At 30.4% G+C, this 26885-nt stretch overlaps 9 protein-coding genes across 10 annotated transcripts; 5 read left to right on the top strand and 4 right to left on the bottom strand.

The window, feature by feature from the left end:
• Positions 1 to 119: 119 nt before the first annotated feature.
• ND-18 (NADH:ubiquinone oxidoreductase subunit 18) lies at positions 120 to 1178 on the bottom strand. Its single transcript, XM_035091032.1, has 3 exons — positions 1038 to 1178; positions 553 to 882; positions 120 to 480 (listed from the first exon to the last, which is right to left on the bottom strand). Exons 1-3 carry the CDS (start codon positions 1136 to 1138, stop codon positions 303 to 305), a joined length of 609 nt encoding a protein of 202 aa, XP_034946923.1. The 5' UTR covers positions 1139 to 1178; the 3' UTR covers positions 120 to 302.
• A 105-nt stretch (positions 1179 to 1283) lies between these two features.
• Positions 1284 to 5033, bottom strand: LOC118071700 (oxysterol-binding protein-related protein 2). Its single transcript, XM_035091023.1, has 6 exons — positions 4888 to 5033; positions 4250 to 4448; positions 3729 to 3838; positions 3295 to 3654; positions 2916 to 3216; positions 1284 to 2821 (listed from the first exon to the last, which is right to left on the bottom strand). The coding sequence occupies exons 1-6, from the start codon at positions 4908 to 4910 to the stop codon at positions 2504 to 2506; spliced, it is 1311 nt and encodes a 436-aa protein (XP_034946914.1). The 5' UTR covers positions 4911 to 5033; the 3' UTR covers positions 1284 to 2503.
• Positions 5034 to 5442: 409 nt separating this feature from the next.
• On the top strand, positions 5443 to 6885 carry LOC118072147 (uncharacterized). The gene is made up of 2 exons (XM_035091789.1): positions 5443 to 6552; positions 6663 to 6885. Exons 1-2 carry the CDS (start codon positions 6332 to 6334, stop codon positions 6883 to 6885), a joined length of 444 nt encoding a protein of 147 aa, XP_034947680.1. The 5' UTR covers positions 5443 to 6331.
• Positions 6886 to 7265: 380 nt separating this feature from the next.
• LOC118071705 (cilia- and flagella-associated protein 20-like) lies at positions 7266 to 8624 on the top strand. The gene is made up of 4 exons (XM_035091033.1): positions 7266 to 7388; positions 7493 to 7684; positions 7784 to 8016; positions 8073 to 8624. The coding sequence occupies exons 1-4, from the start codon at positions 7305 to 7307 to the stop codon at positions 8590 to 8592; spliced, it is 1029 nt and encodes a 342-aa protein (XP_034946924.1). The 5' UTR covers positions 7266 to 7304; the 3' UTR covers positions 8593 to 8624.
• On the bottom strand, positions 8607 to 14377 carry Taf9 (TBP-associated factor 9). The gene is made up of 4 exons (XM_035091029.1): positions 14177 to 14377; positions 9592 to 10040; positions 9048 to 9494; positions 8607 to 8849 (listed from the first exon to the last, which is right to left on the bottom strand). The coding sequence occupies exons 2-4, from the start codon at positions 9728 to 9730 to the stop codon at positions 8701 to 8703; spliced, it is 735 nt and encodes a 244-aa protein (XP_034946920.1). The 5' UTR covers positions 9731 to 10040; positions 14177 to 14377; the 3' UTR covers positions 8607 to 8700.
• LOC118071699 (myb-like protein H) lies at positions 9994 to 12668 on the top strand. The gene is made up of 5 exons (XM_035091022.1): positions 9994 to 10126; positions 10255 to 10397; positions 10476 to 10645; positions 10727 to 10975; positions 11152 to 12668. The coding sequence occupies exons 2-5, from the start codon at positions 10264 to 10266 to the stop codon at positions 12372 to 12374; spliced, it is 1776 nt and encodes a 591-aa protein (XP_034946913.1). The 5' UTR covers positions 9994 to 10126; positions 10255 to 10263; the 3' UTR covers positions 12375 to 12668.
• kkv (hyaluronan synthase-like protein kkv) lies at positions 12720 to 24673 on the top strand. Of its 2 annotated transcripts, none has more exons than XM_035091021.1 (13): positions 12720 to 13629; positions 16592 to 16709; positions 16784 to 17532; positions 17632 to 17988; positions 18068 to 19642; positions 19712 to 19866; positions 20473 to 20778; positions 20912 to 21159; positions 21232 to 21538; positions 21790 to 21966; positions 23212 to 23379; positions 23455 to 23683; positions 23766 to 24673. In XM_035091021.1, exons 2-13 carry the CDS (start codon positions 16606 to 16608, stop codon positions 24080 to 24082), a joined length of 4692 nt encoding a protein of 1563 aa, XP_034946912.1. In that variant the 5' UTR covers positions 12720 to 13629; positions 16592 to 16605; the 3' UTR covers positions 24083 to 24673. The 2 variants fall into 2 exon arrangements, with proteins under 2 accessions (XP_034946912.1, XP_034946911.1); XM_035091020.1 differs by lacking the exon at positions 20473 to 20778 and adding an exon at positions 19985 to 20290.
• Positions 24674 to 24720: 47 nt separating this feature from the next.
• LOC118071703 (uncharacterized) lies at positions 24721 to 25601 on the bottom strand. Its single transcript, XM_035091031.1, has 3 exons — positions 25365 to 25601; positions 24977 to 25289; positions 24721 to 24904 (listed from the first exon to the last, which is right to left on the bottom strand). The coding sequence occupies exons 1-3, from the start codon at positions 25558 to 25560 to the stop codon at positions 24721 to 24723; spliced, it is 693 nt and encodes a 230-aa protein (XP_034946922.1). The 5' UTR covers positions 25561 to 25601.
• Positions 25602 to 25749: 148 nt separating this feature from the next.
• Positions 25750 to 26869, top strand: LOC118071715 (GATA zinc finger domain-containing protein 1). The gene is made up of 3 exons (XM_035091051.1): positions 25750 to 26206; positions 26280 to 26485; positions 26574 to 26869. Exons 1-3 carry the CDS (start codon positions 25928 to 25930, stop codon positions 26767 to 26769), a joined length of 681 nt encoding a protein of 226 aa, XP_034946942.1. The 5' UTR covers positions 25750 to 25927; the 3' UTR covers positions 26770 to 26869.
• Positions 26870 to 26885: the final 16 nt, after the last annotated feature.

Here is a 26885-nt window from a genome sequence, read left to right as displayed (position 1 = left end):
CCATTTTGTGATTAATGTGGCGCTACCTAGTGAACGCGGCAATTTTAAAATCCATTATTTTCATAAATTTGAATGTTTATCGAATAAAATGGAGATTGCATTTTTATTTGTGTAATTACTTTTAATATAATATGTACACTTGTTCTATTGTGTTCATACTGTTGTTATTTTGAACATTTGGTCAAGTATCATTGATTAATTGATAAAATTTTCACACATACACTATATTTATGAATTTATTAATAATCAATAGATAATATTCATCTTAAAATTTACTAATCTAAACAGCACTTTGATACTCTTCATTTTGTAGTGACTCTAGTTCTTTTATCCCATGAGAAATTGGTACCATATGATCTTGGTTTAGGCTCATGAGCATTTGGCTTTTGTATATAATACTTCCAGCGCATTTTTTCACAATGAGCAATTGCTTCCTCCACCGAAGTAAATTGAACGTTCACATTCGATAAAGGATCACCGCTGAAAATTAATTTGAATAATATAAATTCATTCATTATTGAAAATAATTTATTATTATATAAAGATACATACGTGGAACACCAGCCCATGAGTGGATTTTCCCATCTTTCTCGAGTATCAAAGTCAATTCGCCAGTGGTTAATATTATCTGTTCCAGACTGCATTGCATTTTTAGCTGGTTGAAAAATTCGAACAGTTCTTGTTTTGATATGCTCTTCAGGTACTCCTGAAGTAACAGCTATGTCCTCAACAGTTTCAATAGTAATAAGTTTTTTCCTTTCTTCACGACGTTGTTCTTCACTAATTGGACCATGCATTAAATTATGCAAATCAGTAGGAACTACTGTTGGTTTTTTTTCATCACTAAAGTTTTTTATTCCTCCTAAAGTAAAAATTTTGTACCTAAAAATATGAAATAAGGTAAATAATCATCATGTAAACTAGACTTACGTAAATTAGTGAGGTTATACTTATTTTGATATATGTTCTAACCAATTATTCGATTTTCTGATAAAATTGACTTCACAAAAGTATTAACTGATGAATTTTTTACATACCCTTGAGTACTGGGCAATTTTGAGAGGCATTGTTTCAAAATTAATCCGGAACTCATTTTTTCAACTTGTGAAATACAGCGTAGAATGGCAAGGGTTGCCATCTTTATTTTGTTAAAGATCTGTCATGGATGTAAAAACATAAAAACATTCAAAATAAATAATTAAGGTATTTTTTTAGTTAAAATTAAATAGGGATTTTATATGTTTCGTTTAATATAATGAGTTAAAATCTAAAAGTTGTTATGGAGAAAAAAAATATTGATTGCATTTTCCATTATAATTTATTTCTTTTCAGTTTATTATACACTGATATTTGTTAAAAAGCATTTTGTTTTGTGTAGATGATTCATTGACATTATTATTTTTTACTGATGATGTTAATATCAGTATATCAATAGTATATCACACAAGCCAAGTGTAAATAGCTGGTAAGATTTCTTTATAGTTTATTACAATAAAATTTTATTATCATTTTTACTAGATTCCAATTTTTCTGAATGACGATGAAGTCCAGTAGAACACACAATGGCTAATAATTTGTCTCTAAGATTTATAATTTTTCCTAATGCTACGTTTCTCAATGTTAGCAACAAAAATTGATACATGACTATTGCGTAAACTTAAAATTTTTTTAGATGTTTTACATGAGCTATTGCGTTACAATGACTGTGAAAAGCAGTCTTCTATTGGCACATCAAGCATCAAATTGAAATTCCAAACTAACATCTTATGTTACAATAAATGCAGACTATTTTTTTTTTCAAATTGATTCTTTCAACTAAACATCGCGTAGTAAAATTTGTAGCTATCACTTATATTAATATTTTTATTTAGAATCATTATTTTCATGATTTATTTATTATATATTCTTCAAATAAATATGTCTTCTTCATTTTCAATTATTATTTTCAACTACATGTGAAGAAAACTCTTATCCTCCAAATAGATTTATCAACTGTTTTCAAATATTTTTCAAGATAGATATATGTATATTTTTTTAGATAGATATTTGTATCTAAATATAAGGATTTTTTACTATAAGTATTCAAGAAAACTAGCTTATTCAAGTGTCAGGTATAGGCATCACAACTATATTGCGTGTGGACGAAAACTTAAGATCAGTCACGCAATAATTGTTAATGACTTTCTGATTTGTCGTAAAATTCATCATATTTTTTTGATAGTATTAAATAAATTCTTTTCTGTGAATCAACACTCGTATTATTAAAATACTTTTCAATATTTTTTACCAGGCTTTAAATTCGAATTGTTTTACATAATTCTCACTCGTCACACTTTATACAATATATCATATTTAAATAATTCAGTTAGACCTAGATTCATGTTTGATAAATAAAGTTATGCTACAATATGTTTTCTCAATCATAAAACACAAACAAAAGCATCTTCATTGAATCATTCATCACAAACCGATTGTTTTTATCGAACTTTGAATAACTGATGACCTAAAAAATATCTTCGATGTCAGCATAATTACGTTCCCAATAACCTCCACGATACAACCAATCTTCTAGACCCGTAAAAGAATTAATTCCTGATTGAAACCATCTTGGACCTTCTGATATTTTTTTGTGCTTTTTAAGTTTCCGGCTATCCCTCTGTTTCTCTTCAAGTCTTATTTTTTCCGATGCTGCTCCATCAGGATCTCCCATTTCTAATTTTCTAATGTCTGGCCTCAACCTCGAGTCTGTTGGACATATTCTTTGAGCCAAGTCATCTGTTAACTCATTCAGAGACATGGCAAATTGTGTAAATTGATAATACTAAAAGGAAAAGAATATTTGTTTTTAATAACATCGACAGTAATGATAAATGATTATAATTTATAATAAAAATTATTATTAGCTATTTCCTTACATCTGCACTATTACTAGGACGTGGAGTCACCTCCCACAATGTTGTGGAGCCCGGAATTTCATCCACTGGAAGACAATCTTCACCATCAGTAGACGTTTCATCTACTGTATCTTGATGAGATGGTTTGAAAGCTCCAACTTTCAAACTATGAAGTCTAGCTAAAACTTTTTTGTGACTTGGACTACCGATAGGGCTTTTTGCTTCACGTTTTATCCTCTCTAGAGTTTCATCGTATAGATGTGGTTCACATGAACGAAGTCGTTCAGTCCATTTTCCATATAAGAAAACCAATCGTTTTTTACTAAAAATTTTTACGTATTATTAATCATTAATATTCTATATTTTTTAAAACTAATTAAAAATGTTAAATAAATATTACTCAGCATCAGTAATAAAGCCTTCAACCCGATGTAAATCTTTTCCATTAGACCCAGCACTTTTAAATGCCAATGTTGCTTTGAGATTTGCACCTCCGTATTGCTTGATTTCCAAGGCACCCAATTGTTCCATCCACAATTGTCCAACAAGAACATTATGTAAAATGCAATTGACATTTTGCCAAGTGTAAGCTTCTTTCCATTTAGGTAATTCAACAGTTACGACGCCCTTGGGATGTATTTCAATATTTTTCCCCCAAAACTTCAACTTTGGATGAATACTTCCATGAAAGATAAAGTCTTCACTGTCTGAATGAAATGCTGATACAGGAGGATGATGGGATACTTGTTCACATAGGATCCTAGAATGAAAATGAAGATAAGATTAGATCTGAGTTAATTGAAAAATAAAAAAAAAATATATTTAATTAAATACCGGAAGTCTTCACGCTCCAACTCGTAAGTCTCACCCAATAAAGGATTGAATGGTTTTCCAAGTCTCTCCCAATTAGATGCAAGTGCACTTACAGCAAAAGCAGCCACGTACTAAAAGTAATTAAAGTTTTGGATAGAATTCAGTTTAAAAGATTAATTGAAAAATGTCCGAGTAATTTTGGACAATGCCATTTTACTCTAAAATTGATTTTATTTATTATTTTTTAAATTAATTGTTTTTAGTGATTTCCTTTCAATGTATTCTACTAAAAAGCTCTGTCAAAATGTCGAGATTGTTCCACATACTACAAATAATAATGATGATAATAATATCGGAATATTTAATAAAATAGAAAATAGTATAAATGCATCAACTTTTATAATCAAAATTCATTCATAAAAAGGATATATTTAAGAAAGGATTATTTTAAATTATATTAAATAATATTGTATGCATCTCATTTTCATTAATATTTAATAATTTGTCAATATCAATTTAAAAGAAACAAAGTGAGTCATTACCTCAATCCTCTTAACCGGTGACTCTTCAGCAGCAGCTAGTTTAAGAAGCTTAGCATATTCCATGTACTCAGCAACACGTTGGAGGAAGGACAGAGGCTCATTGAAGTTAACAGGCATTGCGATCTTGCTGAGATCCTTGCCCAGTGATATAACTGAGCAAAGATTCACCTCCGTGTGTCCACGTACGGGCAGCGTAGTTCTTCAGTTGACATTACAATTACGTTTCCGTATAATATTAAAGTTGAATTAAAAAATAAAAAAGTACCTAGTGATTTGCAACAACCTACGTGTGCAAACGAATTGCGTAAGAGAAAATGTGGCCCCGATCTATAAGCTGGTGTTTGCCACGGTCGTGACAAATTCAATTTTCACAACAAGACTTATTTTATTCATGCATATGCTTTGTAACTATGTTACATTTCTTCTTATAAGCTTTTTCTTCAACTTTTTCTTGATGCCAGCAATACAAAAACTATTATGCATTTGCATTCATAAAATCAAATAAATAATAATATAAGTTTGCGTATGATGAATAATATACTTCTTTTATTAATTAAAAATAACAATTCCAAAATAAAACTAATAAATAAATTACTTTTTACAGCAGCTAAAAACTTAATAATCCAACTACGACCAACCTGTACATATGTTCTTTAGCCATTGTTTGATGTATATGTTATTGCAATCAATTACTACTTGAAGTGTGCAAGAAAAACCACCTTCATCAATTCTCTCAACTTGAAACTTTCCAATATCTGCTTTCCAGATCACTGTCAACCACCGTATAATTTTTATCCCAACCATCAACATCCACTAAATTCTATTTCCTCACCACTTCATGTTTTCCAATATATTGAAAAAAAAACAACTAAAAAACTATGACTTAAATAATTTTATCACCGTTGTAATATTAAATACATTTTCAATATTATTTAATTCCTTTTATCAGCAATAAAATCTTAAAATTCTAGTAAATCTTCACTTCTTCATTGTCAAAAATTGAGTGTTCTTACTATAAGTAACTTCGTCCGGAGAACTATGCGAGGCTTCTGAACGGATCTGATGCTCAACATCGCAACATTCTCATCAACAACTCAATTTTTAAATCCCCTTGATATTTTTCCTCACATCGATCTTTTCAGCTTATTCTTGATCCCGCGCACCTTCACTAGTTTTTTGTTGCCTCAATTTCTTTGGCTCTGGAGAATGTCAATAAATTGGAGCATGGGTATAAGACCAATTTCAGTTCGTTAATATATATACATATATATGAACAAGTATAGAGGGTAGTTTGGTAATAACAGGGTGTGCGCATTGAAATAAACAGAAACTGAGCTTGCGCAAAATGAATTTAAGCTCTCGATTGCTGTCCAGTCTTTGCATGTTCATCTATGAGAACATAAACATGTATTCGAGGGAATGTCACGGACTTAAAAAGGTTGAAATGCTTGAAATCAATGGAAAGACAGCTGTTGAGCATTATTTAGTCTCTGCACGCAAAGAAAACGTTTGGTCGATGACCGTAAATAATTGTTTAGAATTAACAAAATGATAAACAGGCTTTATGATGAATTAGATGCTATTTATATTAGTTCATTGGTCAAAATTGCAGCTGTGATGATGATTAATTAAACTATAAATAAGTTTTGGGGTAACTTGTCAAAATAAAGTTGAATTGTAGGTCAAACAAAAAATAAAATCGATAATCGTACGTGACACAACAGCTTACTTCGTTTTATATACTCGTTAACTTTTTTTTTAACTGAATAGACATCGACAAACAGACGGTACCATGCTTCCTATCCATGAGCGCGAGTCACGAGCTATATTTCAAATTCACCGCTCCCAGTTTTGCGCTTTCACAGTTCAAGAGCGCACTTTTAACTGCTCTCATAAAAATTAATTAATTCAATGACAATTTTATTTTTTATAATATATTACAATCAAATCTGTTGAATAATTAGGTTGCTTGATAAATTTTAATATCTGTTTGTTGATGATATTAAATTTCTAGTTTTTTTTTTTAAATTCAATACAGTTCTTCGTGACAATTTTCTTGATCACAATTTTCTATAAGTTGCTATGACACATATAAATTCCAATGAAAAATGGATTCATCAAGAGAAGGTACAAAAAATGGCTTCAAAAAAAGAGAAATTGGCGCAATCAGAAGCCAATGAAGAAAATGAAAAAAATTCGAGGCCAAGAAAATACAAAAATAATTTAATGAAACAATATCCAGAATTATTTAGAAGTGATGTTTCTATTCATCCAAGTTATACTGGTCTACTAAATTTACCCTAGTAAGTTGAATAAAATTATAAAAAAAAATTCAATTTTCTCTGTGGAAATAAGTTGAAATAATGATTTTTTTCATAAATTAATGTTAAATTTATTTTTATTAATTATTGAGTTATGTAGTTTGTCGAAGACGAATCCAAAAATTAAAGAAACAGATTAATCGACGAATGAATCAAGAAATTATGCACATGGCAATGATGCAATCTCACGCATTAGCAAGTGTCAGGATTGATAGACTTTTCAATGTCGGTTTCCCTCAAGAAGCATTACATGTACCAGATTTTGCTACGGATAAAGAAAGACGTCGGATAAGACAACTTTTAAATGAAAGATAATTATCAAGGATTAATAAAAAAATATATCAAAAACTTTGTTGAAATATTATATAAAAATTTATTATATTACAAATAATTACTTATTAAAAAAGTTAAAGGTTTTTTATTATAACTAAAGATACTTTTTCTTAATCCTAAGACAACAAATTATTCATTACAGATTGTTTAAGATAAAAATAATTATTAATGTATTATCATTTCCTTGTACAATCATAAATTTACATCTACTAAATACAACTTTCTAATCGTTATTATTAATTCAACCATAAATGATCATAAATTTTCATGGAAAAAATTGTATCATATTAATAAAACAATAGAAAAATTATACAAGTATTTTTCGATTAACTTCATGGCATTCATTAAGTAAATATATTTATGTCATAGATTCCTTAATTTATTCTGACATATTGTTGAATATGTTTCGTAATAAATTCCAAAAAGGATATTTATCGATCTTATACAGCTGTGGAGGAGCACCTCTTGAACTCTGGTCTACACATGTTAGTTTACTCATAATTCTATTGATTATAAATAACGAATTTTATAAAATGAAAATAATAGCACTAATAACTTGTAAAAAAAAAAAATAATAATTGACCATTAGGTTCAGAACGGATTTATAAGAAGAGTTACTGATCAAGAAATAAATTCATTAGCGTTAGAAATAGCTGGGACAAATGTTTCAACAACTTATATTTATACCCCTAAAGATCCAAAGACATCATTAGGAATTGAGCTTCCTTTTTGCATCATGATTGTAAAAAATATGAGAAGATACTTTACTTTTGAAATTACAGTAATTAAATCCATCACTATAAGTCTAAATTTATAATTAAAATTACTTTTACATAGTAAATACATGTATTTACATATAAATAGTAATAAAAAAATTTAGGTCTTAGATGATAAACGTATGCATAGAAGATTTCGTCTAAGTAATTTTCAAAAATTAGTTACAATCAGACCCTTCAGTACAACACTACCTTTATGCTTAAGAGGTGGATGGGCCCAACTACAATTTAATCTTCCAGATTGTGTAAAAAGAGCATATAAATCTAATTATGTAGAAACGACAAGAATACAAATTAATGCCAACTGTCGAATTCGCCGCATTTACTTTGCTGACAGGTAAAAAGCTATTATTCTATTTTATACATTTATTAAAAATATATTCGATTTGACAGATTATATAGTATGGATGAATTGCCGGAAGAATTTAAATTAGTTTTGCCTTTACCAAAATGTGTTCGAGCAGGAGATAAAAGAAGTAAAGATAGAACATCGAAAAATTTAAAAGATCAATTATCTAATGGGTCACAACCTCCATTACTAACTTCTCAACGTACATCAGTTGAAGTTCTTCCTTTATCTTCTACGTCAGCCATAAAAACTGCTGAAGAACAGCCTAAATTAGATATACATGTTCCCAGTGCAGATTATGGAGAAGAAACTGATAGAGAAATAGAACATGATTCTGAATTCGAAGAAAGTTTTACAAAAGATGAAGAGAAAATAGATGAACTTAATGAAGTGACATCAATCGAAGATAAACAATCCGTGGATGATGAAGGATTTGATATTGGTGATGAACAAAAATCCGTAGATAATGAAGAGGAATCATTGAGTATCGAACAACGTGAAGAAAATTATTTCAATAACTCCGACGAACAAAATAATATTAAGAAATACGTAGAATCATATTAAATAATTTATCGAGCTTTTGATAAAATTTAGTATTATTGATATTGTGATGAAATTTTTGATTAACAAAAATAAATAAAAAATAATAAATATTAAAAATATCGTTCCTATTTACGGTACATCATAGTCGTCTTCTTCTCTTTTTCTTTTGGAACTCTCATCAGTTTCCATCTTGATAACTGATGCCGATTGGCTATTTGTAATTTGTATTTTCGGTTTGGCAGTTGGATTCAATAGTGTACTCGGACTGCTTGTACCAGCTAAATAAAACAGTAAAATACATCTTTATTGTAATAAACATACTTTTCATCAGAAAAAAAATTATAATTCTTACAGATTAAAATTTTCGAAATGTTGGGACGACGAGGGATTATGACGGGAATCGAGTAAGGAACTGGAGAACAGAGGTAAAAAAAAGTTCATTAGGAATTTTAAATAAAATAGAAAAAAATAATTACCCGTCGAAAACTTAAAAACTGGCTTAGGAACTGAAATAGTTTGTGTTCTTGCGACTGTTGTTAGAGTTCCTGGCCTTTTAACAATTGACAATCCACCTTTAGTGTTGTCAATTTTAGCTTTTGATTGTCCCATAAAACTATTCCCAACTAATGAATGCATTTGCTTTCCAATAGGTTTTTTCATTGAAGGTTTCAATCTATAGTTGGCAGAGTTTAAGCAATAACGATCTGGTGGCAATCTGAGTCCATTATTTGGCTTTACAAATGGTAGAGGTATGTTATTTTTAGCTCTTGCTACCTCTAGAAGAACATCTCTTGGTGGAGGATTGGTGAAAGTCTTTTCTAATTGCATTTTGACTGCTAATCTAACATCCTCTAAGTCTATAAGCTTTTTCTTAGCATGGTTGGCGAATACTTTACTATCGTCGAGAAGACAAGTAATATAACCTAAAATGTTCATAAATGTTTTTGATATCATTTTAGTTGTAGACATATTTTAAATAATTGATAACATAAAGGTATCAAATTTATCAGTTATACTTACGATAAGTGAATTCTAACAATTGATTAATAACTTTTGGTTCATAATCAACAATACCCATGTCTTTCATTATTGACATGATAACCTGAGCATCTTTTGGAACATGTTTCACATGGTTCATTGTTTTAGTTTTTTCCGCCATTTTTATGGTAAACAAGTGAGAAAAGTTTCTCTTACTTTAAAATTAACCAATTATTTAATTAATTATTTAAACTGTTGTTAATTTAGAATGTTTTTAACTGCACTTATATAGTGATAGTATTCGCAACATTGCTATTTCACTCTATCATCACTGATCACCACCACCAGTTGGTGTACTGACTTGAAGTTAGCTGACAATCACAACTGCACCACCTGGCGATTCTTTTCTGATTATTCAATAAAATTTCGTGCATTTATAAGAATTGGAACTTCTATATAAATGTGTATTCTCTGATTTTGTTGTGTTTATTCTAAAGAAATCCGAATGAATTGTTTATGAAAAAAATATTATAGTATTTTATTATAAACAAATATAAAAATCCTCTAAGTTTTCTCAGTAAGTTTTACTTTATTAGATAATAAGAAATTGATCATTTATTTCACACAAAATTCTATTATAAGCCTCTCTGTTAAAAATTTAAAAAAACCAAAAACATGTATTCTTAAAAATTGTTTTTATTTTAGAGCTAAAAAATGGACAAAATGGAACTTACTAATGAAGGAGCTGATGAAAAAAATGATAAGATAGAGAAACAAATTTTCAATCCAACAACAATCGTTAGAGTACCAGTGAAACATGCAAATTTAGGAATAAGGAGTCATGCAATGTAATATTAAACTCATCAATTACTCATATTTACTTAAATTAACGTTTTGTAATATTATATATATATTTATTCTTATAGGGATATGAGTACTATGGTGGAGTTAACATCATTTAGTACTCTTGGAAAAATTCAACCATTCTTAGTGACAATTTCTACTACTGCTGCCCTAATTGTTGATCTTCACTGTCACCTAACTGATAAAGAAGTTTGTGGATATTTAGGAGGACACTGGGATATAAATTCTCACAGTAAGGCATTAAATAACATGAAATAATTCAAAAAATTTCAGTGAGGATAAATGAATTCATTTTTTATAATTATTATTAAAGATTTAGCAATTACTAGCGCTTTCCCTTGTCGATATGCTGGAAAAGATAAAACAGCTGCTGGTATGGTGGAAGCTGAGATAGCAAAAGCTATGGAATGGCAAAGGGTTACTTTAGTAGGATGGTATCATTCTCATCCTCGATCTCATGCATCTCCATCATTAAGAGATGTTGATTATCAATTAGATTATCAAATAAAAATGAAAGGCCCTAGTGATAATGGTTATACTCCTTGCGTAGGAATAATTTGTTGTAAGTATTTTTATTATTTTTAATTTTATTTTGAAATTTATTATTTCTTTATTGAATTCAATAATTCACTATTTTCAATTAATTTAGCATGTTTAATAGATAAACTTTTTTGATATTTTTAAAAATTTATGAAACAAAATTATACTTAAAAATCGGTTTCATTTTCCATTCTAAAGCTCCATATAATGCTGACGGTAATTGTTACGAATCCAATTTCAACGTCTTTTGGTCAATGCCACCGCCTGAAAATCGACCGCATGAATATCCTAGACCAATGCTTCTAAGCTACACAATATCTCAAGAATTATTTCTACCACAAGACGCACTTGATGAAATAAAAAAATGTATTGAATATTATAGAAGTGAAGGTGGGATTGATTTTAGAGCCAGTTTTAATAATACAACAACGTACTTGGAACGCTTACGAAATTCTCTGGCATCAAAATTACCTGGTCGTAATCGAGGAAATGATGCTGGTTACTGGGAAGTGATCAAAGCAATGATTCTTCCAGGCTCTAAAGACGAAACTGGATCGACAGATGGTTTTATTACTGTACAGTTTCCCCCACTCAGTTTATCTGAATCATTAGCACAAACTACCTCTGGATTGGGAGCCAACAACCTTTTTTTGACGCCAATGTCTTTCAAACCAGATAATAATATTATGTCATCTTTACCTAAATCATTTAATACTCAACCATCAACATCTTCTAAAGATTCCGATAAAAAAGAAGGCTCTGAAGATTCTCAAAAAGATGGAAGATCTCATCATAAAACAGATAAACCAGATATTTCTCCAACATTCAGATCTGGTGAACTCACAGTATCTATAAAAAATGTGAAAATGGATTATGATCCTTTTAGTGAATTACGATCTAGTTTAGCATCAGACTCAATGTTACCTGGTGTATCTTTAAAAATGAATCCGCTATCAGATGTAAGTAAATTTGCTAATTTTTCTCCAGCTGATCTTGCTAAATTGTCAGGTTTTCCTTTAAGTGAATTAACTAAAGCGTCATCGACTGCATATGCTCGCGATATTGCTAACTTATTTAATCCTCTGAGTAAAGTTAATCCTTTAACACCTCCAAAAGATTTGGGAATGGAGAGAAAAACTGATTTTATGGCTAGTGATATAATTAAGCCTACATTTGGAATGGATTCTTGTAGACAAGATGATTTGATGGATCGTAAAAAAAATTTAGATACTGCTAATGAAATTGCCAAATCTGCTCGATCTGCGGGTTATTTTGCTGCTCCTGATGATTCATTGTCCAGTATTCTTAGGCCGGATATTACTACAAAACTTGATTTACCCATGATGTACCGAAAATTGCAACAACCGGTAACCTTGAATGAATCGAATGAATCATTAAATCTTTCGAAAGATCGATCGTAATTACGTGAAAATTGAAATTATTAAAATAATACTCAATAATTCAACTGAATATTGGAATGTGTGAAATAAATGTGCGAATTTTAATGTTATGATTTCGACTGATTTATAGATACATGAATTATGTCTATAAACTTAATACATCTAATAGATGCAAATTATATACAATATGTTCATTAGTGTCTATTAGTAATATTATTAATCAAAATTGATTTAAAATGTGTAAGATTGAGAATGATCTCCAGTAAATTTTTACTGATTGCTTTGCAAATATTATATTATTATCAGAAATTCTATGAATTAGAATATTTTAAATAAACTTTTAAGATAAAATAAAAAGAGGTATTCTTGAAATTGTTATGAAATTAATAACAATTAAATTTTTTTAGAATAATTTTTTAAGTTTAGTAACTCAATAATTAATATCGAATTCTGATATGATTCTGCTGCTTGAGTATGGCAAGAATGTCATAAAAAGGAAATAAAATAAATTTCAAAAAAACTCAAGAATGCATCAGCGAATACTAAGGTCCTGGTTGAGGATTCACACTCAAGGATTTTAAAGGACCTTGAAGAATCGCATTACAAGAGATCGTCGACCCTCAAAGAGGATATGCGACGATAGGATACTGGTCTCCCTTCCTTTTTATCTCTATGCACCCACGTAGTGAAACAGATTTTTCTTTTGACGTCACCGCACCCAGACCACGAGAAACGTGGTTTGAGTAGGTTGAAGTTGGACCCTACAACACATAATATAGCCTCAAGAAAGATTCTTAAGTCCAACTGTAAACGTAAGCCTCACCACGACCTGAAAGACTCTTGTGAAAGTAACGTGGTACAAGTCAAGCACACCGGGAAGGGACGAAACCATTTATTCTTTTTCTACTGGTGTTGGATCGGCCAGTCGCGTGGTAACGTTCTTCTCCTTCTACTCGGCTTTCACCTCCGCGCGCTGGTGACTGCTAGTTCAAGATACATACCACAGTAATATTTGTCTATATGTGAAGATTGGTCCTTGTCTATCAATCCATAAGTTCAATAATGAAAAATTGATTTTAAAAATGTTTAAATAATTTTTTTTTCACTTGTCTTGTCATCAAGACGAGGATAAGACGTCGTTGAGATCAGTTTGGAATAAACGAGTGGAAAAGTCAAAGCACAAATGGTTTAGCTAAAATAATTGTGTAATCCTTAGAAAGGAGTGTGGAAATTACTCTAAGGACAAAGAACGATTTTTCGTTGGAGAAAGATTGAAGTAAGTAATTAATTAAATATTTTTCGGGTTCAATGAAACTTCAATAATATATACTAATCGAGGACAAATCTAAACTTTTACTTTACCGTTAGGTATAATGCACATGTCAGTTCTGTCAGTATGATAGTTTAATGATTTCTCAAGGAAGAGAAATAAAAATTCCATTGCTATATATAAATTTATATATTTTTAAATGGTTAAATGTATTAAAACTATTGTATATGGCTTTGAATTTCGGTATTATTTTTCAATATATTCATGACATAGTTTAATTAATAGAGAGAAAATGAAATCATTGATGTTTTTAATATAAAATTGTATGTCTTGAGAACTTTTATGTAGTATGAATGAATTTAATTGAATATAATAGAATAGAAATGAAAAATTGCATAAATGTAAACTAATTTTATAGATGAGTATGTGTAGAAATAATAAATAATAAAAAAATTTTTATATTTAATACATGTTGTTATAAACTATTTAATACGGCTCAATTATTATATAGTAACGTATTAAATCATTAAACTAGATTCAGGCTGTAACTTACCGCTTTCTCGTTTCGATATAAGTATACACATTAATTTGAATACAGCTTTTTAAATTAAAATAGACCATAACACAATTTTTTCCTACATTGCGCTTCTTTTCTCAGAGCTACACCTTTCACTCGTTACCGGAAGACACGTGATATTTCTTATAAACTCCAAAATTGTCATTTAAATGATAATAAACATACGGTAAATTTATTTAATTACATTAACTTAGATTTTCAAATCAATTTTCTTCTTCATTAAAATACATTGTTGACATAATTGAATTATAATGCTTATTATTAACTAGTGAAATTCCTGAATAATATTTTAAAAAATTAACTATGATTAGTATAATTAAATATGATTAATGTATTTCGAATATTTCAATTAAAAACTGAATGTCATTAGGAATTATGCCTTCTAATTTCATTTGATTGATTTTAACGACGTCAACGATCATTTTTGTGAAAATTTTGCAACTATTTGTTATTGATATTTAATGAAAGCTTCAATAATTGTGTGCAATAGTGTATCACTTTTCATTAATGCTGATCATGTAAGATAATAATTATTATCATCATTGTAGCAAAAAAAAGCACCATTACTGTTCTTATCATATCAAATCATCAATGCATTATCAGCACTATACATGTAGTTTTCTATGCCTGAGTAAAAAAACTTTTATCTTCTGTATGATACTTCCGTAAAATATTATCAGTTTAATTGTCCATGTATCTAGAAGGTCAATGGAAAATTAAACATTTCCTTACCTCGAACTATACCAGGGGTTTGAGATTCATTAATTGAAATATAATGTTTATCACAAATTAATTCCTATATTATGTATTCATTTTAGATTTGTCATATTTCTCTGTTTTGTTAAAAAGTTTCATAATAAAATTTTTTCAATCGGCTATTTTTAATATCCGGTTGGAGAACGTGATTGAGTAATACTATTGATGATATCACTTAAAATAGTCCAAATGCTTGTAAAAATTTTCGCAACTATTGAATTCTTTATCACGTTATTCATCTATTATTGAATCACTCAACACTCTATCTACTCTTTAGTTTTGTAAGTTAATCTTTGCGTGAATGTTATTTGTATCAAGTTCTGTCATTGGGTTTAAAAAAATATTTGTCACTACTTAAAATGAAAGTATACAAATGAAAACCAGTTTTGAAAAAAATATATTTGCATTTTTAATATTGATTAACTCAATGATTTTATAAGATCAAGTTAAATAAATAATTTATATAAAATGTTTCAAGAAAAATTTCACAATTATTGAATATTATTCTTGCAATATTGGTCACTCTAAATTGAATTCAATTCGTGATCTAGAAACATTGTTTAAAAATTTCTTTGAAAAAATTTATTGAGAAATAAGCAAGATAAAAAAGTAAGACATAAAGAGGGAGAAAAAGAATGAAACTTAAAACTCACTGATATACTTTCGCTTTCTTCTTTGCGTTACCGTTATAATAACAAAGGAATTTCAAGCCCTGATATTTATGTCCATACGTATATGTAATCTATTATAAATGTTATTTTCTATTCATCAAATAACTAATAAGAAATTTGTTTCCCACGAGAAATGACAGATATACTAAAGTATGACTCGACCCTCAGAGTATTCACTTCATAAGTCATCTTTGGTTCATCAAAAGTTAATTCACATCATCAAGTTTCCATTAATTACAAAAATTCTAACTTTTCTTTCATTGATAAATTCTATATCCTTAAAAGGACACTTTTATATAATAAGATAATTATTAATTAATTTGATGCAGATTGAATCATATTTGGTTAGTGAATTCAAGTGAAAAATGAAATTATGCGGGTGATAAAAGTAGAGAGAGAATAGATATCATGACGAGCCTTGAGGGGGCTTACTGACACACCACGAAGTTGCAGTGGACGTCCTTGCTGCTATTATATGTTATTTCTGCCGTGTTTCAGAGCCTTTCACTTTCAAGAACCAAAGAACCAGTTAAAAATCTCTCACTCTTTCCCCACCCTATCTTATATCCGCCAGCAGAACAAAGATATGCTGCTCTTTGAATTTTTCATATGTGGATTGAGAGTTTAATCCATTCCTATTATCACTTAATCATTTCCACTTACTGTCCTCATGCTATCAATCAACCTTTCAATGATTTCTAATCTAAAAATTCTAGTTTTATCTCACTTGGTGTAGTAATCATCTTGTCAATAATTGGTAATGAAATGCAGCAAACAATTTCTTCATAAATTACTTCAATTAAATAACAATATTGCAATAAATCATTCTTTTCTATAAATGAATCATAATAGTTTCAGTTATCAATCACTCCTTTTTCTAGATATAAAATAATTTTGCTAATATTAAAGGATTAGTGATTGAAATAGTGGACTCTCTAGAATACAAATAATTAAAATTTTTCAGAAAAGTTATACGAAATGGCTAAAAATCATCAAAATGGAATGATGCCAGGTGCGGGCGCTGATCCTGGAGACTTTTCTGATGATGATACCACACCATTAAACCAAGACTATGCAGGAAGGTAAAATAAATCTTCAACGAATCAACAAATTAATTATAACAAAGATTAGTCTTATAAACTGATTTTTTTTCCAGTCAAAGAACAGTTCCGGAGACAAAAGCATGGGATGTGTTCAGAGATCCACCTCCAAAAATTGATTCAGGATCGATGGCAAATCAAAAATGCCTCGATGCAACAGTCCAAATAACCAAAGTAATCGTATATTTGGTAGTATTTATAATAGTACTTGGTAGCGGTGTGATTGCTAAAGGATCAGTACTGTTCATGACTTCCCAACTTAAACAAAATCGACATGTAGAGTATTGTAATCGAAGATTTCAACGTGATAAGCGTTATTGGTTCACACCTCCTGAAGAAGAACGAATTTTATGGATCTGGTGTATAATTATTGCTTACGTTGTTCCTGAATTTGGAACACTTTTTCGAAGTATTCGAATGTGTGTCTTCAAGTCATGCAAGAAACCCTGGTCGTCACATTTTCTTCTAGTATTTATTATGGAGACTTTCCATGTTGTGGGTTTGGCTTTGCTTTTCTTTGCGGTTTTGCCAGAGCTAGACGTCATCCAAGGCGCCATGATTACCAACTGCGTGTGCTTTGTACCAGGATTACTCGGTTTATTATCCAGATATAAGAGCAAAGATGAATCAAGAAGATTTGTTCTTGTACTTGTTGATCTCGCAGCTTTAGCTGCCCAAGCAAGTGGATTTGTCGTCTGGGCATTACTTGACAGTTCTAAACCCAGCATTTGGCTGATGCCTGCAGCATTAATTCTTACTTCCTGCGGCTGGTGGGAAAATTATGTGTCACTACAAAGTCCAATTGGTAATTCATCGATTATTGTATTTAATTGATTGACTTTAATTACTATAATTATTGTTAATTACTTTAATGATCACAACTTGATTTAAATTTAAATTTCAGGATTTGTACGGACACTTGGAAGAGTGAAAAAAGAACTAAGACTGACGAGATACTTCACGTACATGTTTATCTCAGTCTGTAAAATAATTATTTTTATAATCAGTTCATTAGTAGTTTTGTATGTGAAAGGTGAAAATGTTGGACATATTTTTACTATGTTTGGAACAGCATTTAGCAGACGGGAAATTACGATCAATGCATCAATCAGAGAAAATCCAACCGTTACTGGTGGAGCTGTTCCCGATTTATCAGAAATTATTTCCAATGGAGATACTGAGCAAGTATTTACTGATATGAATGCAGCAGTTTATGTATTATTACTGCAAATATTTGGATCGTATTTTGCATATATTTTCGGTTAGATATTATATTCTGATTGAATTTTTACCATGACCGTTATTTATGAACGTGACTATTAAATAAATGTATTTTTTAGGTAAATTTGCCTGCAAAATTTTAATCCAAGGCTTCAGTTACGCATTTCCAGTAAATCTGACTATTCCAGTACTGATTTCACTATTGATAACTGCTTGTGGTTTGCGCAATGGTGATCCATGTTTCTTTGATGGCACAATTCCAAACTACCTGTTTTTCGAATCGCCTCCGGTTTCTTTCCTTAATGACTTTATATCGAAAAAATATGGTTGGGTTTGGCTTCTATGGCTACTCTCACAAACTTGGATCACTCTTCACATTTGGACACCAAAATGTGAGAGACTTGCAGCAACAGAGAAACTCTTCGTTGTTCCGATGTATGATTCTTTACTTATTGACCAATCAATGGGATTGAATAGAAAAAGAGATGATCAGCCAGAAGTAAAAGTTGAAGATTTAGCAGAAATTGAACGTGAAAAGGGCGATGGTGATTATGAAACAATTTATGAACAAACAGATGGATCAACAACACCACCATCGGCAGTAAAAAGTAGTGACCATGTTACCAGGATTTACGCATGTGCTACGATGTGGCATGAGAACAAAGAAGAAATGATTGAATTCTTGAAGAGTATTCTTCGTTTGGACGAAGATCAATGTGCTCGACGTGTCGCTCAGAAATATTTAAAAGTCGTTGACCCTGATTATTATGAATTCGAAACTCATATTTTCTTTGACGACGCTTTTGAACTGGCAGATCACGATGAAAACGAGACTCAAGTCAATAGATTCGTTAAACTGTTAGTAGGAACTCTTGATGAAGCTGCATCAGATGTTCATCAAACGCGAATGCATGTCCGAGCTCCGAAAAAGTATCCAACACCATATGGAGGACGTTTGGTTTGGACTTTGCCAGGAAAAACTAAAATGATTGCTCATTTGAAAGACAAAAACAAGATCCGTCATCGAAAACGATGGAGCCAAGTCATGTACATGTATTATTTACTTGGACATCGTTTAATGGAACTTCCTATCAGTGTGGATCGTAAAGAAATAATTGCCGAAAATACTTTCCTCCTTACTCTAGATGGTGACATTGATTTCCAACCAGCTGCAGTAAAACTTCTTGTAGATTTGATGAAGAAAAATAAAAATCTTGGAGCTGCCTGTGGTCGTATTCATCCGGTAGGCTCAGGCCCTATGGTTTGGTATCAAATGTTTGAGTATGCTATTGGTCATTGGCTTCAAAAAGCCACTGAACACATGATCGGTTGTGTACTTTGTAGTCCTGGATGTTTTTCTCTTTTCCGTGGTAAAGCTTTAATGGATGACAATGTTATGAAAAAATATACAACAAAATCTGAGGATGCCAGACATTATGTGCAATATGATCAGGGAGAAGATCGATGGCTTTGTACTCTTTTACTACAAAGAGGTTATCGAGTCGAATATTCTGCTGCTAGTGATGCTTATACTCATGCCCCTGAAGGATTTAATGAATTTTATAATCAACGAAGACGTTGGGTACCTTCAACCATTGCCAATATTATGGATCTACTAATGGATGCAAAGAAGACTATTAGAATCAATGATAATATTTCTCTTCCTTATATTTCCTATCAGATTTTGCTTATGGGTAAGTTATTAATAATTTTGAATATATGTTTTTCTTCAAATGCTAATAACCAAATACTAAATAAAATAGGTGGTACGATTCTTGGACCTGGAACGATTTTTCTTATGTTGGTGGGAGCTTTTGTGGCTGCCTTTAAAATTGATAATTGGACCAGTTTTTATTACAATATTATTCCTATTTTAATTTTCATGATAGTTTGTTTCACATGTAAAGCAAATATACAGGTAAGTTAAATTCAAATAATTTTTTGAGTGACGTCTATTGCTTTTTGTAATCATCAAATTTAAATGTCAAGTGATGTTCAATAATGACAGTGACGATTTGTTTCCTGTTTCTTTTTAGCTTTTATGTGCTCAAATATTGTCGACAATATATGCTATGGTGATGATGGCTGTAATAGTTGGTACAGCTCTTCAACTTGGCGAGGACGGAATAGGTTCTCCTTCAGCAATATTTTTGATATCATTGTCTAGTTCATTCTTCATAGCAGCTTGTCTTCATCCTCAAGAATTTTGGTGTATCGTACCTGGAATCATTTATTTGTTATCCATTCCTTCGATGTACTTGCTTCTTATTCTTTATTCCATCATTAATTTAAATGTTGTATCATGGGGAACACGAGAAGTCCAAGTCAAGAAAACAAAGAAGGTCCGTAAAAATAATCATGGAATGGAAATAAATAATAAATTAACCCTTAACATTTGGGAACAAAGTCAAGACAAGTTTTCAATTCATTGCTTAAGCTTTAATGGTGTCTGTAGTGGTTATGGTGAAATAAAAAATATCTTTCACAGTAATTAATGCATGAATTCAATTCACGATCTCAACAGGTTATAGTTGCGGGTTTTGTTAGTATATTTTATGCACTAGTCATGGTAGCAGTGATAACAGCAATATCAATAAACATCGTTGAAGATGGATGGTTAGCTCCTACAACTATATTTTTACTATTAGTAACAGCTCAAATAGTCATCAGTGGATTATTACATCCTAGAGAAATTGGATGCCTATTATATGGCTTAATTTATTACATTTCAGTTCCTTCAATGTATGCAATCTTAATTATGTATTCTCTTATCAATTTGAATAACATTACTTGGGGCACGAGGGAAGTGAAAACTAAAAAAAGTATTAGGGTAAATAAAGATTTATTCAATTTATTGCTTGAGCTGATTATTATGTAATATATCATTTTCACGATTAATACTTTATTAACTTATCAGTTGAATGATTAATTTATAATTAATTAAATTAAATGGAAAATAATAGGAGCTTGAACAAGAGAAAAAAGAAGCTGAAGAGGCAAAAAGAAAAGCGAAACAAAAATCACTTCTTGGATTCCTTCAAAATGGTGCTGGAAATAATGATGATGATCAAGGTTCTATTGAAATATCACTAGCAGGATTGTTCAAGTGCATTCTATGTACACATGGTAAACCTTCTGACGAAAAACAACAGCTTGTTGCCATCGCTGAATCTCTTGAACAACTGGGAAAACGTTTGGAAAATATCGAGAGGTAATTGAAGGCCATAATCTGATAAAGAAGAAGTATTCAAGAAGTCTGAAGTTGAAAATAATTTTTTTTTAGAACTGTGGATCCTCATGGCCACTCATCAGGCAGAAGACGAGCATCATCTACAAGTTCTCGAGTAGATCACCTTGGACCTATCGAAGAAGAAGGTCGTCATGCATCTGGATCTGAAAGTGAAGCTGAAACAGAAGCTAGTCAACCTAATGAACCGCCTCGAGATAATTTCAATGATCGTCCGTATTGGTTGAATGATGAAGGTCTCAAGAAAGGTGAAATTGATGTACTGTCAATGCAAGAAGAAATGTTCTGGAAAGATTTATTGGAGAAATATCTTTATCCTATCGATGAAGATAAAGCTGAGAAGGTAAAATGTCATATGAGTGGTTAAAATGTTTTTTTAATATTTTTTTTATTATAAAGCTATTTGAGTTTGAATAAAACTCAATGTTTAATCCTTAATTTATAGCGTGTAGAATTTAAATAGATGCAAAAAAATTCCATTCTTTGTTAAAAATTTTTGAAAAATTATCCAACTAGTAATTTATATAGTTAACTATAAAATTAAGGATTAAAAAGCTTTGCCAAATTTTTTTAACAATTTAATGCTGATATCAGGCAAGAATAGCAAAAGACCTAAAGGATTTGCGAGACCAGAGTGTGTTCGCATTCTTTATGATGAATGCACTCTTCGTCCTCATCGTCTTCCTCCTTCAATTAAACAAAGACTTACTCCATGTCAAATGGCCCTTTGGTGTGAAGACCAATATCACCTATAATGCTAATTCACAAGAGGTAAATACCGCTCCGCTATTGTCAAATACTTTAACATCTCTTGATATATATTTACCTAGTATGAATCCTATCAAAACGTCTACTTTTACTGAACTATTAGGTCAAACCAACGATGGAAAAGTACGAAGACACTAGCGGGGCTTTTCTATTATTTAACTAATTCGTATTTTGTTTTTGTTTGTCTGTTGCTTTTTTTTATCAACGAAATAAAATAGGCCAGGATCGCCGCGGACTTAATTGAGCTACGGAACAAAAGTGTGTTTGCATTTTTAATGTTCAATGCGCTGTTTGTGCTGATCGTATTTTTACTTCAATTGAACAAAGATCAATTACACGTTGTGTGGCCGCTGGGAGTCAAGACGAACATCACCTTCATTAAGGAAACTTCAGAGGTACCGGCAACCCGGCCTCTCAGTGAAATTTCAATTTTAACTATTTTTTTTTCTTAAATTAAAACAATTGGTTAAGTTTAATTCCTTCTCTTATATATCTTTTTCTTCTAATTAGACACCAACACACTTACAGTTTAAATAACTAACTAAGTGAGGTGAAAATTGGCACGAAGTTCTTCAATTTAACGATGAAACATCATAAAACATCAAATTCTAACTTATATTCGGAATTCCCCCTATAAATACATCCTATATAATGAAATCACGATAACTATAATATTTCCAATCTGTAAACAACTCGAATGCATATGAAGCAACTTATTGGAATGCATCTAACATTCCACACTTTCTCATAATATGAATCAATTTTTTTTTTCACTGATATGTGAATGAACTAATCTCACATGGTTGCAGTCTCACAAAACTGCATTGACTTTTTAATTTGGGCACGAAGAAGAATGAGGAATCTTACTCCTGGGTTCCCTATTTTGTGTCTAATGGTGATGTGATTATGAATTATTGATAAAAAGAACTCAATTCAGCGGTAAAAATACGAAATTGAAGCATATATGTGTGTATGTGATTTAAAAAATAACATAATGCTTTATAAATATGCATTATCATTCTTTGTAAATAATATATCATTTATGTGTTCAACATTGAGATAAAAATTGATAATTATAATTTTTAACTTAATCTATTAAAAATCTAACTTTCTATTAATGTTTTAATTCTAATATATTCTATTAAAGTTTAATGATTGGTAATAAATATATTTTTATCTCAGTGTTACTACTTTTTTACCTATGTTTTTTAAAATCAATGTTAAATATTTATATGATGATGATTCTAGGTACTCATTACAAAAGAATATCTACAGTTGGAGCCGATAGGTTTAGTTTTCGTTTTCTTCTTCGCTCTTATTTTGGTCATCCAGTTTACTGCTATGTTGTTCCATCGATTTGGAACATTTGCACATATTCTTGCCAGTACTGTTTTGGATTGGTACTGTTGTAAAAAGGTCAATAAAATAGCTTTTTTAACAAGCATAAATGGAATGATAATGACGATTATTCATTTTCTATATTTTTTACAGACTAAGGAGCTTTCGGAAGAAGCTTTGCTATCAAAACATGCTGTAGAAATAGTCCGAGATTTGCAGCGTCTGGATGGAATGGAAGGAGATTATGAAGAAGGCAGTGGAAGCGGACCTGGACGAAGAAAAACAATCAGAAATTTAGAAAAAAGCAGAAGAAAAACACAAGCCATCAATACACTCGATGTTGCATTCCGGCAGCGTTTCTTCAGTATGGCTGAAGGAAATGGTATGAATTTATTCAATGAGATTAATTTCATGTTTATGAATTTATTAGGTAACTTATCGAGTAATATTTCATATCTATTTAGGGTTGCCAAGAAATATATCAATGCGTCGATCAACAAAAGCATTTAAAGCATTTGAAGGCCGTCGAAATAGTATCATGGCTTTACGAAGAAAATCTCAAATGCAAACTTTAGGAGCCAACAATATTTATGGTGTTGCTGGAAACCCATTAGGAATCCAGCCACGACCCACGCGAAGTAGTCAAATATCAGTCAAAGATGTTTTTGCTGATACTGGACATGTAAATGTAGGCTATGATAGCGAAGAAAGTCCACGAAACAGTTTACGAATGCAGCCCATGGGTGGAAATACGTGGCGTGAATCAAACTCTCAAATGTAAGAGATTTTGTGAAAATAAGTTTCCTTATTTTCCAACAACCATAAAGACAGAATTAAACTTTCAAAAATATTAGTAAATTTTGTAATTTAATGAAAATTATTTCATTTTATATAATTAGCTAATTATATTATTGTATTTAATTGGAGAGTCCAATGAGAATGAGATGTTTTACTGAATTAATTGTAATGAAAAAAGTCATAAATAATCAACTTGTACTACCTTCTACTCATATGCAATATTTAGATTAATTAATTATGTGATATGATAATTAATGAAATTATAATTTAAGTGAGTGAATCTATATTGTACAGTGTATGGTTGATGATACTTTGTAATGACAATTGAGTTATAAAATATTAATCGTAGCCTTAAGATAAAAAAATTTGGTGCTGCGATTCCATTACATAACTAATCAATTTTATATCAAATTATAATCATGATTAATTCATAAGAACTAATATTTATAGAAAAAGAAGTGTTCGAATCAACAACGAAAAAGACTCGGGAAATTTTCATTTTAATGAATCTATGAATAACTTCTTTGTCATAATGTCTTAAATAGTTAATTAATACATCATTTTAAAAATTAAAGGTTGTACTTATTTTAATCATAAGTTCATTAAATCCTTATAAATGTTTTAATCAATTTGAGATTGACAAAATGCTTCAGTAACGAGAATAGTATAAGCTAACATCATATAATCGTTCATTGCACACCTAACAGACCATTCGTGATTAAATCCTTCAGGTGGACGATAAGTTAAAGCTGCTAAGCTGAATGGAAAATTTGCTGCGCGTATGTAATTGTTACTTACAATTAACCTATAAATATATAATTTATCTTTCAATGATAATACATGTAATAAAGGAGTAGAGATAAATTAAATGGATTACCCAAATAATTCAGTAGATATAATCCAAAAATAAGGAACGAAATCAATTTTTACAAATGACGCCAATCTTCGATTGTTAGTCGTTGAAATTAATCTTTCAAGTAAAAGTTGTATGGGCAACTTTTTTTTAAGAAAATTTATCACTTCTGACGTCACTAATAAAATAAGAACAATTGAACCAGTAATGCTAATTTTATAATTTACTAATAATGCATGAAAAATCAAACTAAAACCAAGAGTCCTTAACCCCCAGTTGATAAAATTATTATTATTTTTATTATATTGTTCTTCTTCAGCTAAAATAGGATCTATAGCTGGAGAAAAGTACATAAAGCTTATTGTACGTTTTTATATTTTTAAAAGTAAACAAATATTTTTATTTTACTTACGATAACGTTTCCATAATAAATTGTAGACTAAGTTTTGAAGTGATCTAGCACTAATTGATGCAATGCCTAATGAAGCATAAACAAATTGAGGTAAAATTCTGGAATATTTGATGACTGAATAATTAATGAGACGATAAATATTATAACCTGACCCAAATACTAAATATCCAGACGATACTAATGCATGTAAAAGCATGTTATTAATTATAGAATATTCAAAGCTTATAAGTCAATCATTTTACATTACTACACCATTATTTGATCAACAATTTCATGTTGTTTACAATTTTAAACTTTCCAATCTAACTTCGTTCTTCAGGACTGCCAATTTTATTACTTGCCAATATGACAAATGAAACATGTTCCAGTTTCCATCTAACCTTACTTTACTTTATCACTCGATTTCCATATCAAGTCATGTTTACATTCTGGAAAAATAAATGAAATTGTATTTTTTTTGAATGAAGTTTTAATATGATGATACAAAAGATGCCAATTCTGTACGTTTACAAGTGTTGTCATACGATATAAATTAATAATTTGTGCGGACATTACAAAACATAATGCCTTTAGGAGTGAAACCTGAATGTGTGAAATGTGGAGTTCTTGAAAGTCTTTTATGGCACGCAACAGATTTGGGAAATTTGTGTAATAACTGTTTAGAGGATGAAAGAAATGCCAGTGATTCTTCAAAAAAAAATGATGAGGAGGATAGGAATGGGTTGTCTAAACCAGCGCGTAAAAGTACTAGAATTACTCGATACTGTAAGCCATCTAAAACAAATATTTCTATGAAAGTTGTTCCCAAAGGGAAAGGTCGAAGACATATTTTTAAGAAACAAGTAAGATGAAATTACCTACGTTTATATAAAAATAAATTGTCTACAAACAAATTATAAAAATCATTGTGTTTAGCAACCGATTAAAGCACCTTCAGCAGTTGCGACCCCCGTCACGAGTAATTTTGTATTTTATAAAGGATCATATTTTCAAGTTGGTGACATCGTTTCTGTAAGAGATGTTGATGGAGGAATTTATTATGCTCAAATCAGAGGTCTTCTAACTGATCAGTACTGTGAAAAAAGTGCTGCTTTAACATGGCTTTTGCCCACGACTGAAAGGTTTGTCACGGATTCCATTGGTATTCTAAACTTGAGTAGAGTATCAGTCACCTAATTGTGAATTCAATGGAACAAATTTAATTTCCAGTCCTCCTCCAGATGAAGAGTTTAGCCCAGAAACCTACATAATTGGCCCTGAAGAAGATTTACCACGCAAACTAGAATGTATGGAATTTGTAATGCACGCTCCATCTGATTATTTTAAGCTCAAAAATACTCCTTATCCACCTGTACTTACAGAAACAGGAACCGGTTATATTTGGACATCACTTAAAAATGAATAATTTTTGTTGTAAATAACAAAGACTTATATTAAGAACAATGTTTTTATTTTTTAGTTTATTTTGATAAATAAATCATTAGAAATCTTTCTCATAAAAAATATTATAGATTTTCTTAA

This window comes from Chelonus insularis, unplaced genomic scaffold, assembly GCF_013357705.1.
Source record: "Chelonus insularis isolate UGA/USDA-ARS -01 unplaced genomic scaffold, ASM1335770v1 contig_88_pilon, whole genome shotgun sequence".
Taxonomy (NCBI): domain Eukaryota; kingdom Metazoa; phylum Arthropoda; class Insecta; order Hymenoptera; family Braconidae; genus Chelonus; species Chelonus insularis.
The sequence above is the reverse complement of the archived record's forward strand: the minus strand, read 5'-3'. Positions and strand labels throughout refer to the sequence as shown.

What these genes read in the sequence shown, in the direction of transcription:
- ND-18 (XM_035091032.1), bottom strand. Translation starts at nt 1,138, where the DNA reads ATGGCAACCCTTGCCATTCTACGCTGTATTTCACAAGTTGAAAAAATG. An exon ending in AAATTGCCCAGTACTCAAGG is followed by an intron (nt 883 to 1,037) that starts GTATGTAAAAAA and finishes TCATATTTTTAG; the next exon opens with GTACAAAATTTTTACTTTAG. An exon ending in CTCATGGGCTGGTGTTCCAC is followed by an intron (nt 481 to 552) that starts GTATGTATCTTT and finishes ATTAATTTTCAG; the next exon opens with CGGTGATCCTTTATCGAATG.
- LOC118071700 (XM_035091023.1), bottom strand. Translation starts at nt 4,910, where the DNA reads ATGGCTAAAGAACATATGTACAG. An exon ending in CACCGGTTAAGAGGATTGAG is followed by an intron (nt 3,839 to 4,249) that starts GTAATGACTCAC and finishes AATTACTTTTAG; the next exon opens with TACGTGGCTGCTTTTGCTGT. An exon ending in TTGGAGCGTGAAGACTTCCG is followed by an intron (nt 3,655 to 3,728) that starts GTATTTAATTAA and finishes TTTTCATTCTAG; the next exon opens with GATCCTATGTGAACAAGTAT.
- LOC118072147 (XM_035091789.1), top strand. Translation starts at nt 6,332, where the DNA reads ATGACACATATAAATTCCAATGAAAAATGGATTCATCAAGAGAAGGTA. An exon ending in GGTCTACTAAATTTACCCTA is followed by an intron (nt 6,553 to 6,662) that starts GTAAGTTGAATA and finishes TTAATTATTGAG; the next exon opens with TTATGTAGTTTGTCGAAGAC.
- LOC118071705 (XM_035091033.1), top strand. Translation starts at nt 7,305, where the DNA reads ATGTTTCGTAATAAATTCCAAAAAGGATATTTATCGATCTTATACAGC. An exon ending in TTGAACTCTGGTCTACACAT is followed by an intron (nt 7,389 to 7,492) that starts GTTAGTTTACTC and finishes ATTGACCATTAG; the next exon opens with GTTCAGAACGGATTTATAAG. An exon ending in CGCATTTACTTTGCTGACAG is followed by an intron (nt 8,017 to 8,072) that starts GTAAAAAGCTAT and finishes TCGATTTGACAG; the next exon opens with ATTATATAGTATGGATGAAT.
- Taf9 (XM_035091029.1), bottom strand. Translation starts at nt 9,730, where the DNA reads ATGGCGGAAAAAACTAAAACAATGAACCATGTGAAACATGTTCCAAAA. An exon ending in ATTGTTAGAATTCACTTATC is followed by an intron (nt 9,495 to 9,591) that starts GTAAGTATAACT and finishes TGAACATTTTAG; the next exon opens with GTTATATTACTTGTCTTCTC. An exon ending in AGTTTTTAAGTTTTCGACGG is followed by an intron (nt 8,850 to 9,047) that starts GTAATTATTTTT and finishes TGTTTTATTTAG; the next exon opens with CTGGTACAAGCAGTCCGAGT.
- LOC118071699 (XM_035091022.1), top strand. Translation starts at nt 10,264, where the DNA reads ATGGACAAAATGGAACTTACTAATGAAGGAGCTGATGAAAAAAATGAT. An exon ending in CTGGGATATAAATTCTCACA is followed by an intron (nt 10,646 to 10,726) that starts GTAAGGCATTAA and finishes TTATTATTAAAG; the next exon opens with ATTTAGCAATTACTAGCGCT. An exon ending in TTGCGTAGGAATAATTTGTT is followed by an intron (nt 10,976 to 11,151) that starts GTAAGTATTTTT and finishes TCCATTCTAAAG; the next exon opens with CTCCATATAATGCTGACGGT.
- kkv (XM_035091021.1), top strand. Translation starts at nt 16,606, where the DNA reads ATGGCTAAAAATCATCAAAATGGAATGATGCCAGGTGCGGGCGCTGAT. An exon ending in AAACTAAAAAAAGTATTAGG is followed by an intron (nt 20,779 to 20,911) that starts GTAAATAAAGAT and finishes GGAAAATAATAG; the next exon opens with GAGCTTGAACAAGAGAAAAA. An exon ending in CGTTTGGAAAATATCGAGAG is followed by an intron (nt 21,160 to 21,231) that starts GTAATTGAAGGC and finishes ATTTTTTTTTAG; the next exon opens with AACTGTGGATCCTCATGGCC.
- LOC118071703 (XM_035091031.1), bottom strand. Translation starts at nt 25,560, where the DNA reads ATGCTTTTACATGCATTAGTATCGTCTGGATATTTAGTATTTGGGTCA. An exon ending in TTTATTATGGAAACGTTATC is followed by an intron (nt 25,290 to 25,364) that starts GTAAGTAAAATA and finishes ACTTTTCTCCAG; the next exon opens with CTATAGATCCTATTTTAGCT. An exon ending in ATATCTACTGAATTATTTGG is followed by an intron (nt 24,905 to 24,976) that starts GTAATCCATTTA and finishes ATATATTTATAG; the next exon opens with GTTAATTGTAAGTAACAATT.
- LOC118071715 (XM_035091051.1), top strand. Translation starts at nt 25,928, where the DNA reads ATGCCTTTAGGAGTGAAACCTGAATGTGTGAAATGTGGAGTTCTTGAA. An exon ending in GACATATTTTTAAGAAACAA is followed by an intron (nt 26,207 to 26,279) that starts GTAAGATGAAAT and finishes CATTGTGTTTAG; the next exon opens with CAACCGATTAAAGCACCTTC. An exon ending in CTTTTGCCCACGACTGAAAG is followed by an intron (nt 26,486 to 26,573) that starts GTTTGTCACGGA and finishes TTTAATTTCCAG; the next exon opens with TCCTCCTCCAGATGAAGAGT.